Genomic DNA, 12,558 nt, shown 5'->3' on the forward strand with positions numbered 1-12,558 from the left:
AGGCCATTTTTTCCCCCTTAGTTGCCCTTGTTTATTGTCGTCGTTGTTATTATTGTTACTGTTGTCATTGTTGTTGGATTAGGATAGAGAGAAATTGAGAGAGAAGGGGAAAACAGAGAAAAGAAGAGAAAGATAGACACTGCAGACCTGCTTCACCGCCTGTGAAGAGACCCCCTTGCAGATGGGGGGTTGGAGGCTCAAACCGGGATCCCTGCACTGGTCCTTGCACTTTGTGTCATGTGTGCTTAACCCGCTGCGCTACCGCCCGACCCTCAGCTTCCCTGTTCTTTATTATCCTTGTGGGAGTATGGACCAAGGATCTTCATGGGGTGCAGAAAGTGAGAGGTCTGGCTTCTGTACTTGCTTTTCTGCTGGACAAGGCATTGGCAGTTTGATCCACATCCCCAGCCTGTTTTTATCTTTCCCTAGTAGGTAGGGTTCTGGGGAGGTGGGGTTCCAAGACTCGTTCGTAAGGTAGTCTGCCTGGGGAAGTCAGGTTGGCGTCATTGTAGCATCTGCAACTTAGTGGCTGAAAAGGATTAAGATATAAAGCAGGACAGTTTTTTCTTAAAAAAATAATCAGGAACCTAAAGATAAGAATACAGCAGATGATATTTGGGGGGGGGTCTTTATGTTGCAAGAAGCTAGGAAGTCTATTTTAGGTATATTCTGATGGGCCTGTTGGGCCGGACAGCTAACATGTAGGTGGGTTAAAAGTATTGTCTGGGAAGATGGTGGCAGAGTTGGGATTAGGAACAGAAAGCTGGATCAGGGCAGAGAGTAGCTCTCAAATATGGGAAAAATATATAAATACCATTAACTATAAACACCATGGATCTGACCCAGGGCCCATGTCTATTTGTAATTAGCACAGGAGCCTATGTAACCTCTGTGTCCCTGTCAGTCTTCACTCACATTCCATGGTCAAGGCTAGGAATGTTCGAGGCTGCACTCATTTCAGGACCAATCTTCCTCAAGTAGCAGAGTATGTTGATCCAGCCTCCATTTATACAGTGAGGCAATTTCTACTACTGTCATTCTACACTGAAGGCAAGATCCTATAGGGGCCCACAAAAGGGTTTATGATGTTGTTCCTGATGGAGATAACCAGTGATGGTGGAGAAAGGGATCTATTAGAGGTCTAGGTTCATCAAATCTGTGTGATAATCCAAGGATACCCTGATTCCCTAATGATGATGGGGTGGTTGATAGTGACCAAAAGGGCCATTATTAGAGTATTCAAGTCTTTAGCTTATCCTTCACTCTTAAAAAAAAAAAAAAGAGTATTCCAGTCTATTGTCCTTATCTTTACTTTATCTGACATGGATGGACTTAGAATGATTGAGGGAAGTGAAATAGGAAGGAGGTGAAGAGGATATCTAAGTCTAAGTAGAAAATATTTGGTTGAGTAATTCATGGTATCTTTTTTAGGTCTACTTGCTTGCTGTACTTACTGAGTCACTATAGACTATTGAACCATTTTACTTTATGTTATATATTTCCCTCCAACTCATGGATACAGGTGCACATGTGTCCTGTCTCATGGGCCTGGGTCTATATCCTGGTTCTAAAACTTTGTTAAGAGTTGTGCCCACACAAAATGGGCTCTCAAACTAAGGATCCCTATGAACTAGGAAAGGTATTTGGAGTATTGGAACTGAAGGGTTGACTTCACAGGCCTGGCATCTCTGGATCTCTAGACATGGTCTGAAGTGAAACATGTCAAGGTGGCACTGGTTGCATTGATTTGGTTCAGATCAGCAGATGTAGTATTAAATGGCGTGGATCAAAAGAAGCATGAAGGAAAATGAACAAAGCCTTAGAGCTTCCATACAAGACCCTACCACAGTTTATGTCATTTAATACTATTTACAAAAACTATATTTTATATATTGACAAGAACAGTTTCTTCTGTTCTTCTTGGACTAAGATTGTAAGTGATTTAATATTTCAAAAAAGTTATTCTTAGAAATGCATTAACAACTTAAGCCCAATGTTGAAATTCAATCAGTTTACTAATTTGAAACCTTGAGTGCTTAGATTAAATGGATTAATAGACTTGGAGCTGAAGTCTATGCATTAAAAAGCTCAAGATACTCAATCTATTTTCCCCTCTCATATTGACTAAATAGTGATTTATAAGATTATATGATTTATAAGATTATAACTATAAGTTAGCAGGAGTATATATTAATACCATTCCCACCACCAAAGGTCTCTATCCCTACCCCCAGCCCCTATAGTGGAGCTGAAAATCTACTCCCCCTCCACTCCAGATTTTTTTTTACTTTGGTGCAGTGCTCCAAACTCCATCAGATTCTGCTTTATGTTTCCCTTTCTGTTCTTTCTCAACTTCTGTTTATGAGTAGGATCATCCCATAGTCGTCTTTGTCTTTCTGACTTATTTCACTGAACATAATTCTTCCATCCAAGATGGGTCAGAGAAGGTGGGTTCATTGTTCTTAATAGATGAGTAGTATTCCATTGTGTATATATACCACAACTTTCTTAGTCATTCATCTGTTCTTGGGCACCTGAATTGTTACCAGGTTTGGGCTATGATGAATTGTGCTGTTATGAACATAGGCACATACAAATCTTTTTGGATAGGTGTGTGTGACTCCTTAGGATATAACCCTAGGAGAGGAATTACTGGGTCATAAGGAAGGTTCAAAATACTGGAGAGGTTGTGGGGACAGAGTAAGTCTTTTGCACTGCTGGTGTCCATTGGCGCAACCCCTATAGAGAGCAGTCTGGAGAACCTTCACAAGATGATGTGGTTTATGTAAATGAAATGATTCAGAAGGAGACAGACAAACATGGTATAATTTCTCTAACATGTGCTCTACAGAGAAAAACAAACAGATGACTTAAATAAAATAATAAAAAATGTTTGGATCACAAGACTAATTAGCCGTTTCCAGGAGAGGAGATGAGATCTGGAGGACATTGAGGTCTGGCTCACACTGTATTAGAAAAGCTGATAAAGTAGCTAATTGAATGTTTTTTGTATGCCCAGCAAAGACATTTAATATTGTTTAAACAGTGGGCAGTCTATAAAACTGTCTAAAAGTGGAAAAATCTGATTACTTGTATTGTCTAGACTATGAACACATGCTATGTTTGGGCTTTGTGTGTGCTCCCTTAACAACTGTATTACCTTGACTGGAATTGGGTTAGTGCCACCCTGAGCTGCTGCTGTCTGTCCACTGGGCCAGCTGACTCTGCCCTCCAACAGAAAGTCTGTATCTAGTCACGGGAAATTGTCCTGATATCTTGGTGTATTAGGAATAAGCTAAGACTGAAGATAAATATTCTATGACAGGTGAAGGAATATTAAAGTTAGCACTGATGCTCATTTTTCAGAGCACTGAGCAATCATAACCACAGATTTGTACATGGAAAGCAACACATATAAAGCAAATGCATTTCGGCTGAATGTCAGTGTTCCTTATATTCATTTCATGTTGGCATTGTGGTCAATGGCCCCATGTCATGTGAAGTGAATGGTTAGCACCTACTAATCTTTCCCATGTGAAGCTTTGATATATCACCATTAAGTGGTATCTTCTCCCAGAGGTCTACACTCAGGTTTGGCTTTTGTCTTTTCCTAGAAATCTAGGTGTCAGGCTCCTGGTTTAACATTCTCTAATACGAGAGACAAGCAGAGGGACACGAGAGGATGTAGGAGGTATACACATGTGCAGAGAGAAAGATGGAGCCTGTAATGCTCACTCACCAACAGTTTTAGATCGGGGGAGGAGGGTCTGCTTTCTAGTAAATGAGAAAGATCATGAGCTATGCTGTCAGATATTCTAAAGTAAAGCCCTCTTGGAGAATGCCTAAATTTGTTCACCTCATGACACCATGTGATTTAAAAGAAAAGATTTATTTATGAGAAGGAGAGAACCAGAGAGCATCATTCTGATACCTATGATATCAGGGATCAAAACCAGAACTTTATGCTTATGAGTGCAATACTGTATCCACTGTGTCACCTCCTGGGTCATACATTGTATCACTTTGATATTCATGAAAGAAGTGGATTTGATTCAGGAAAGATTATTATTATTTGGTCACTGGGATCATGACTGGGTCTCTGTGCCTGCATAATGCCACCATTCCTAGCATTTACTGTCTCTTTTTAAACCCTTTTTTGATAGAGGGTTTGGAGGTGGGAGGAAGGAGAGCCAACTGCACTCTTTAGCTGCTTGTGAAGTTATCCTCTTGCAGGTGGGGACTAGTGGCTTGAATCTGGGTTCTTATACATGGTAATGTGTGTACTCTACCTGGTGTGCTGCTACTTAACCCCTCAGGAAGCATTTCTTAAAGTTAGCATTCCTGTGTTGGCTCCTTGGTTTACTGTCCTTCTTGGTTCTTCCTGATATTAACTCCTAAATTTCATGACTCTGGTCTTGACTTATAATTGTAGTCTATAACCATTTTTACCTAAGAAATATGAAAGTATCATCATTTACTTTCTGTCCAAATAGAACTTCATGATAAGACAATGACAACATTGTCTTGGTGTAAGGAAGAACAAATACACTATTCATGATATCTTCATTTTGTTCTATATTCCACACCTTTAGGAGAACACAGAGGTGAGTGACATGCCAAGTAGCAGAAGTGAGAGTCCAAGGAGGACTTGGAGAGTGGCAGGGAGGGACTGTTAGCTTTTTTTTTTTTCTATACAGGAATAGATGGGAGGATTTTTATGACTCAGTGGTAGCCTTCAGCTCAAGTACTAGAGAGAGAAACCTCTCCCTCCCTCCCCTAACACTCCCAGAAGTGAAATCCATTATTTACTAATTACTTCAGCTGTTAGGAGAATAGGTGTGATTGCAATCCCGTATTTTCCTCTAATAGAAAGGACCCTAGAAGTCAACAATCCAGCACTGCTGTGATAGCGTGACCCAGCAGGTTTCAGTCTTTCTTTCCTCCCTCTCTTCTTGGAGGTGACGTTTATTCTTGTGAATGCATCATCCTTTCCATATGGCTGTTTGATTTCTTATGGGTTGATTTTATTCCAAGCAGCAGGAGGACAGCAGTGAAGGAAGGCAAATTAGTTTGGCAAATTAGCTATCTATGCTTGCAGGATTAGAAGTGGGGACACTTAGCATTTTACTTCAGAGCAGTATCGCTCTAGAACATTTTAGTGTTTTGTAAGTAATGAGGAAGGAAGAAATGGCAGTAGGTAATTCACTATCTCTTATTGGGGTAGACTTGGCTCCACCTGCTTGGAAGGAGCAGCTCAGATGTAAGCATTTCCGATGTTTCCATCCCTGCTTTTGCTTTCTTACTCAGTCCCCTCTATGAGAAGACCATTGATTAGCTGACAGGTGATACTGAAAAAGACAGCTTGTCATTGATGGCATTTCCCATTGTGTTGTCATCACTGAACCATTCAGTGCTGAAGTCGGGCTAGCTCGTAGCATAGACATACCAGTTACTTCCATTTCCAGCTTCACCTGTTCTCAGTTGAGTGAAGTTAGGGTTCAAGTTGGCAAGACAAGGGGTGAGGTGGGTGAGTGAAGGAAAAGATTTGAGTGTCTGTCTTACCTTTGTTTTAATTATTTTAGATACAGACAAAGTGAAAGAGGCAACAACACAGAAACTTCCTTTATTATGAGGGACCTGGCACAAACCTGGGTCTCAAGTATGTTAAAGCAGCATACTAAACAGCATGCTATCTAAGTGACCTGTTTTGCAGGTCTAGCTTTGCTATTACTGAAAATGGAATGTTACTTTTTGACCATCATTTGACTCCTTGTATTCAAATCAGATTTCAAGGGTATAGAGAAACTTGGTTTAGCCTCCCACATTGGGGTTATCTTTGTACATTTAGCACAAGAGACTTCTGATAACCAACGCTTTCATTTTCTTATGCTGTGACATGCTACCCTTTTGACTGGTAGTGGGCTATTGGGAACTGAAGGGGTTTGTCTCTAGTTTAAAAATATTTATTTATTTATTTATTCCCTTTTGTTGCCCTTGTTTTATTGTTGTAGTTATTGATGTCGTTGTTGTTGGATAGGACAGAGAGAAATGGAGAGAGGAGGGGAAGACAGAGAGGCGGAAAGAGACACCTGCAGACCTGCTTCACCACCTGTGAAGCGACTCCCCTGCAGGTGGGGAGCTGGGGGCTCCAACCAGGATCCTTCCGCCGGTCCTTGCATTTTGTGCCATGTGCGCTTAATCTGCTGCACTACCGCCCAACTCCCTTGTCTATATTTTTTGTTTTGTTTTCAGACTTTGAAAATTTAAAATTAGGATGACAATAGCTTTATCAGAGGTAAAAAACCAAATAGAACTGTGTTAACTCAGGCCTCCTACACTTGGAGCTACTCAGAGTGGTGGTTACTATTTGACCTTTTGTAGCATCTAAAAAAGAACAATGCATTCGTATAGAAGTGATGAGATAGAGGGTAAGAGCTTTGACTTTATGGAAGGTGAGAGCTAGACTGGAAGGGTTGCTATAAAAACTTTATCTGTGTGGTGTGAGAAAGGCCTACCTTTGCCTCCAGTTATTAGTTCAAGTCCTTCCTGGTAGAGAAGGGTGACTGACTCTACAAGTTTATGTCCTACCTTTAGGTAAATAGGCAGACTGAGTGTCTATTGTGTTACTTTTTCTCAGTTGCCTATAGCTCAATATAATTTTTATGACAAAGTGGCATATTTGGCAGCAGTACATTGTGCTACTACTCAAACCCACACTACTGGTGGAATCAATAAGATAGTCACCAAATTCACTAATTTACAGTTGATGATGTCAGGAATTTACCTTATAGGATTATTTGAACTTGCTGCTGTCTTTTACTTCCTTTAAAAACACATGCTTTAATTTGATGTGTAAGTCTGTGTGTATGTATATACTCTATGTCATGGAAATTAGAAGTGCATCTTCTGATTAAGAGGTCAAGACAGTCACAGAACTTGAACATATTGGGCTATAAAAGCAAACTTGAATAAATTACATATATTAGAGGTACTATAGGAAATGCCCTCTGGTGATTGTGCGAGAAAACTGAAATTAAGTCATTAAATCAAAAAATGAAAGTCCTCTATTGTGAGTAAATTAAAAATGCTAATTAAACTACCTGTAGGTGAAGGAAAAATGTAAAACACCTAGAAAATGGATATGAAAAGGCATACATATACCTTATGCTTAAGGTATATGTATGCCAATATTGAAAGCATAACAATGATTCCTAACCTTCAATATGGTCTCAGGAAATAGACCAGTGAAGATAAATGGTCTAAACTTAGATTTATTGTCATGTAATTTTGCATATTGATGGTAAAATAAGTATAAATAATTTCATAGTGGAATTTAATGAGATGAAAGATTTTGGGAGACTATACAAAAGATCAAATCTATCTTTCTGATACCATTTGTTATAAAAAATAAATGGCAAGTAAAGTTATTGCCTCGGGATATAGAAATTATTTTTTTCTGTTCTTAGCACTTGAAACAAACACCTATTATATAACCATGAATTCAACAAATATTTCATTCACTCACACTCTTGTCATGTTCCATGTTTTGGGGTTGGGGAGAGTGGTAGATAAGAACTACTGGCAGCTGCTATTCTAGTGATTTATTATAATGTGGATTTTTTTCCATTTGTGTGTGTTATTTCTATTGTGGATTTTGATGTCTTCATCACACATATTAAAGAAGTGGCTAATAAGTCTTGCAGAGTGAATCCATTCGATCTATTTAATTTATGCTGTTGATATAAAGCATCTTTATGTTTTAAGTTAGTTTTTAATAGTAAATTGGAACTTCTATGTAAGGCATTATATAAAATTCATGGTAATGTATTTAAGGGACTTAGAAAGATGCAAAGTGTACATTTTAAGCAGTATTCACTTTAATTTTTTTTTGTTTGTTTTGTTTTGTTTAGACATCATTGAGTCACCAGCACAACCTGGTGGTAGTTTAAGTAACTGCTTGGTTCCTGCTAACATTTCTTTAAGTAGTGTCTTCATTGTTTTGGCCTGGCATTAAACATGTGTACTGCTTACTTAAAAATCATACTAAGAATTGTATTAATATCACAGGTAACTTAATTGATTTTATGTAAATAAAAATTTACGTAAAACATTTTTAAAATTTCTTTATTGGGGAATTAATGTTTTACATTTGACAGTAAAACACTAGTTTGTACATGCATAATACTTCGCAGTTTTCCATATAACAATACAACTCCCATTACGTCCTCTGTCATCTGTTTTGGACCTGTATTCTCCCCCCCACTCACCCCAGAGTCTTACTTTGGTGCAATAGCCAACTCCAGTTCAGGTTCTACTTGTGTTTTCTGATGTTGTTTTTCAACTTCTGCCAGAGTGAGATCACCCCATATTTATCCTTCTCTCCTAAATTAATTATTTCCTTTTTATTAATTATTATTTTTAATATTAAAATATTACTGCATCTAAATGGCCTTCCTTTGTCCTTCTGGGAGTATGGACCAAAGTTTTGTTTTTTTGTTTTGTTTTTTTTTTTTTTTGCTTCCAGGGTTATCACTGGGGCTCGGTGCCTGCACTGCTCCTGGAGGCTATTTTTTCCCTTTTTGCTGCCCTTGTTATTGTTGCCATTGCTGTTGTTGTAGGATAGGACAAAAAGAAATGTAGAGAGGAGGGGAAGACAGAAAGGAGGAGAGAAAGATAGACACCCACAGACCTGCTTCACTGCTTGTGAAGCGACCCTTCTGCAGGTGGAGCTGGTGGCTCGAACCAGGATCCTTATGCCAGTCCTGTGCTTTGTGTCATGTGTGCTTAACCTGCTGCACTATCACCTGGACCCCCCTGAAATTCTCATAAATCTTCATGAACATAAATCCTTAAAATGAATATATTCCCTTAGCATTCTAATTAGTGTCATTTTAATGGCAACAATTATTTACATCTTTATAAGGCACAACAGAGGACTCTCTCTCCTATGCTTTGGGGAATACTTAATCTCTGATGGAAAAGTTAACATTTATTGTGATCAGGAATAAACATAACACCAAATTCTTCTCGGTATTGGCTACCAAGGTGAGATTGCCGTAGAGGAGGCTACACCTGGGACTGTTATCAAGTCCCCTAATATTATGAACCTTCAGCAAATAGTACCATGCACTTCTGAGAGAGTAGCTTGGCTACCAAAGGTACGTCCTTCTTTCCTCCTTAAACTGTTAGTAAATTTCTAAGCAGAAGTTAAATCTGCACCTCAGAGTGATTCTCAGCATGTTCAGACTGTAGGATCTGTGTTGTGTGTGTTTCAACGAGGGAGGAGAAGATTCAGTGACTGTAGCTGGTCAACTTTGCTGTCACCAAAGGCATTTCTCCAGGACTATGCAGGTGAAACACACAGACTAAATTATCTAAAACTAAAGTATGCCATTCCTATAGAAACACATGCATTATAAATGTATGCTTGACATATTGTCACAAGTTTAAGTAGTTTAATAAGCACCCAAATTAAGTGTATATTTCTTTTATGCCCACCTACAAAATCTGGAACCAGGCACTGCCTTTCATTCATTCTTTGTCCAGCTGGGATGGAAAGTATGAGTAGGAACACTGGAGTGTATGGATAGTAATGAAACAGACTGCCAAGGCTCTCCTCTGTACTTGTTGCCAATAAGTGCAATAAGGGAATCTGTAAATCCAGTGGACTATTAGGGATTTCTTCATGACAGGGGAGTGGGCGTATTTAGTAGGGTGATGGAGACATGATAGCACCTGCAGTTACTGATGAAAGGGGAGTTAGGAGGATTCATTCTTATAACTGAAGCTCCTCAGGAGGTGGGCTCAGTCCTCAGAACCCCTCTTCTAGTAAAAACAGGAGCTGTTGTCTGTCAGCAAGAAATGCTGAGAAAAGATGGAGGGATTTAGATGCTCATAAGAAAATGTAGCAGTGTAAGAAAGCCTATGCAGTAGAGGACTTGTTTGATTCTGTCTGAGCCCTTTTTCCCATAAATGTGTATCAGGAGAGAGCTGGTTTATTAATGTACTTTCGTCTGTTCTCACAGATTTCTGAAGATGAGAATGCTGGTTCGAAATGATTCCTTAGTGACTGAATTTATCCTTGCTGGATTGACAGACCGCCCAGAGCTCCAGCAACCTCTCTTTTACCTGTTCCTAGTGATGTACATCTTCACCATGGTGGGAAACCTGAGCTTGATCATCCTTATCAGTCTGAATTCTCACCTCCACACGCCAATGTACTATTTCCTTTTCAATCTATCCTTCATTGACCTCTGTTTCTCTTCCGTTTTCACCCCAAAGATGCTGATGAACTTTGTATTGAGGGAAAATACCATCTCCTATGTTGGGTGCATGATTCAGCTGTTTTTCTTTCTCTTTTTTGTCATCTCTGAGTGCTACATGTTGACCTCAATGGCCTATGATCGATACGTGGCCATCTGTAACCCACTGTTGTATAAAGTCACTATGTCCCCTCAGGTCTGTTCTTTGCTGAGTTTGGCTGCATATGCAATGGGGTTAGCTGGAGCCACTGCCCACACTGGATGCATGCTGCGACTGACCTTCTGTGATGCAAAAGTCATCAACCATTATTTCTGTGATATCCTTCCTCTCCTCCAGCTCTCCTGCTCTAGCACCTATGTCAGTGAAGTAGTGGTTCTCATTGTCGTGTCTATTAACATCACCGTGCCCAGTGCCACCATCCTCATTTCTTACATTTTCATCCTCACTAGCATTCTCCGTATCAAATCCACTCAGGGAAGATCAAAAGCATTCAGTACCTGTAGCTCCCACATTGCTGCCATTTCTCTTTTCTTTGGGTCAGCAGCATTTATGTACCTTAAGTATTCTTCCCCTGGATGTATGGAACAGGGGAAGGTGTCTTCTGTTTTCTATACTAATGTGGGGCCCATGCTCAATCCTCTCATCTATAGTCTGAGGAACAAGGACATCAGAGTTGCACTGAGGAAAGCCTTGGCTCAAATCCAGAGGAGAAGCATGCTATAAGTAGGAATTCCAATGTCAAGAAGTTGAATCTTTTGTCTCATTTTTATTAGTGTCTCTCCATAAGAAGTTTTGTTCATAACCACATTATTCTATTGATGTTTTGTGTATTAGAACAGGCATGTTTTATCATTTCCTTTAGGATGACTTTGTGTATTTTTCCTTTTGTACTTCTTGCACAGGTTTTTCTGGAAAACCAGTAGCTTGTTTATAAAAAGAACATATGCACTGACATTTGTTTTTAAATACTTCATAACCTTTTGTCTTCTGGGTTATCCCCATTCTAGAAAAATATAGTGAGTTTCATAAGTTACAGAAAAGTAAAATTATGGCCTCCAGATCTGGATACTCATTTTCATGTGTGGAGCACTACAGAAGAATTCTCATTATTAACTATATTGTTTTTGGCATAGGAACAGAAACCAAAGAAATGTCTGTACTGCAAAGTGTGTTCCAGCTTGAAACAGACTTCAGTTGCCCAGGCTTTTCCTTTTTATTCTGTGTCCATATGAATATTTTGATTTTTCTTGTTCCCTTTGAAAATGGCAAACTGTGTACATTATACCAGCTGCATCTGAGGACCTGTGCATTTAATGTAAAGAGAACACATACAACTCCACTGGCCCAACACGGTTTTAAGAAAAGATGAGTAGGGGGCTGGGTGGTGGCGCAGTGGATTAAGCACACATACTGTGGAATGCAAGGACCAGCTCAAGGATCCCAATTCGAGCCCCCAGTTCCCCACCTGGGGGTGGGGTCACAAGTGGTTAAACAGGTCTGCAGGTGTCTGTCTTTCTTTCCTCTTCTCTGTCTTCCTCATCTCTCTCTATTTCTCTCTGTCCTATCCAACAACAACAACAGCAACAGCAACAGCAACAACAACAATGGAAAAAGATGGCTGCCAGGAAACAGTGGACTCGTAGTGCAGGCACAGAACCCCAGTAACAACCGTGGAGGCAAAAAAAAAAAAAAAAGAAGAAGAATCTCCAGACAGTTCTCCATAGGGCTTGGAGCAACAGTATAGAAGTGTACCCTTTCCCCTGATTCATATGCTTTATTTTAAAACAACTATTTCTTTTAACCAGAGCTCCATGGAGCCTTGATTTATGATGGTGTGGGGATTGAACCTAGGAAACTGAAGCCCTGGGCATAAAAGTCTTTTCTGCATAACCATTATGCCATCTCCCCTGCTCTCCACATCGGTCTAGTTCTTCCCACCATAGTGTACCTAGAATGTCAAATATAGTGGAATATCAAGATATACTTATTGTATTAGATGACCCTATTTGAAAAGTGCTTAATTTTATTAATAATAGTTAAATGTAACAGTGTATACTACTAATGAAATGATTTCAGAAAGAACTTTTGGGTTTTAGTGCTTGGGGGTGGACTATGGCAGCCTTGGAGAGGTGCTCTGTGCTCCTCTGGGAGTTTCTGCTGGGGTGAGCTCTGCTGACTGAATTTCCTCTCCTTTGAGTTCACTGAGGCTTCAAGCAGAGTTCAAAATTACTCTGACATGTCTCCAGCGAGTGGTCTGGCATGGTCCATCCTGTTATAATTGGCCTATTCTGTGTA

The 12,558-nt window shown here is 39.7% G+C and overlaps 1 protein-coding gene across 3 annotated transcripts; it reads left to right on the forward strand.

Annotated features, from left to right (window-relative positions):
* The first annotated feature begins 1,512 nt into the window (after positions 1-1,512).
* LOC103111417 (olfactory receptor 8B3) lies at positions 1,513-10,986 on the forward strand. 3 transcript variants are annotated; one of them, XM_060179833.1, is made up of 2 exons: positions 1,513-1,537; positions 10,067-10,986. In XM_060179833.1, exons 1-2 carry the CDS (start codon positions 1,513-1,515, stop codon positions 10,984-10,986), a joined length of 945 nt encoding a protein of 314 aa, XP_060035816.1. The 3 variants fall into 3 exon arrangements, with proteins under 3 accessions (XP_060035816.1, XP_060035815.1, XP_007520757.1); XM_060179832.1 differs by lacking the exon at positions 1,513-1,537 and adding an exon at positions 7,582-7,982; XM_007520695.1 differs by lacking the exon at positions 1,513-1,537 and having other exon boundaries at positions 10,036-10,986.
* The last annotated feature ends 1,572 nt before the right edge of the window (positions 10,987-12,558 follow it).

This window comes from Erinaceus europaeus, chromosome 20 (genome assembly GCF_950295315.1).
Source record: "Erinaceus europaeus chromosome 20, mEriEur2.1, whole genome shotgun sequence".
Classification (NCBI taxonomy): domain Eukaryota; kingdom Metazoa; phylum Chordata; class Mammalia; order Eulipotyphla; family Erinaceidae; genus Erinaceus; species Erinaceus europaeus.

Coding starts and splice junctions, on each gene's coding strand:
- LOC103111417 (XM_060179832.1), top strand. CDS start 7,817: ATGGTAATGTATTTAAGGGACTTAGAAAGATGCAAAGTGTACATTTTA. Junction 7,983..10,066: donor TCCTGCTAACATTTCTTTAA/GTAGTGTCTTCA, acceptor ATGATTCCTTAG/TGACTGAATTTATCCTTGCT.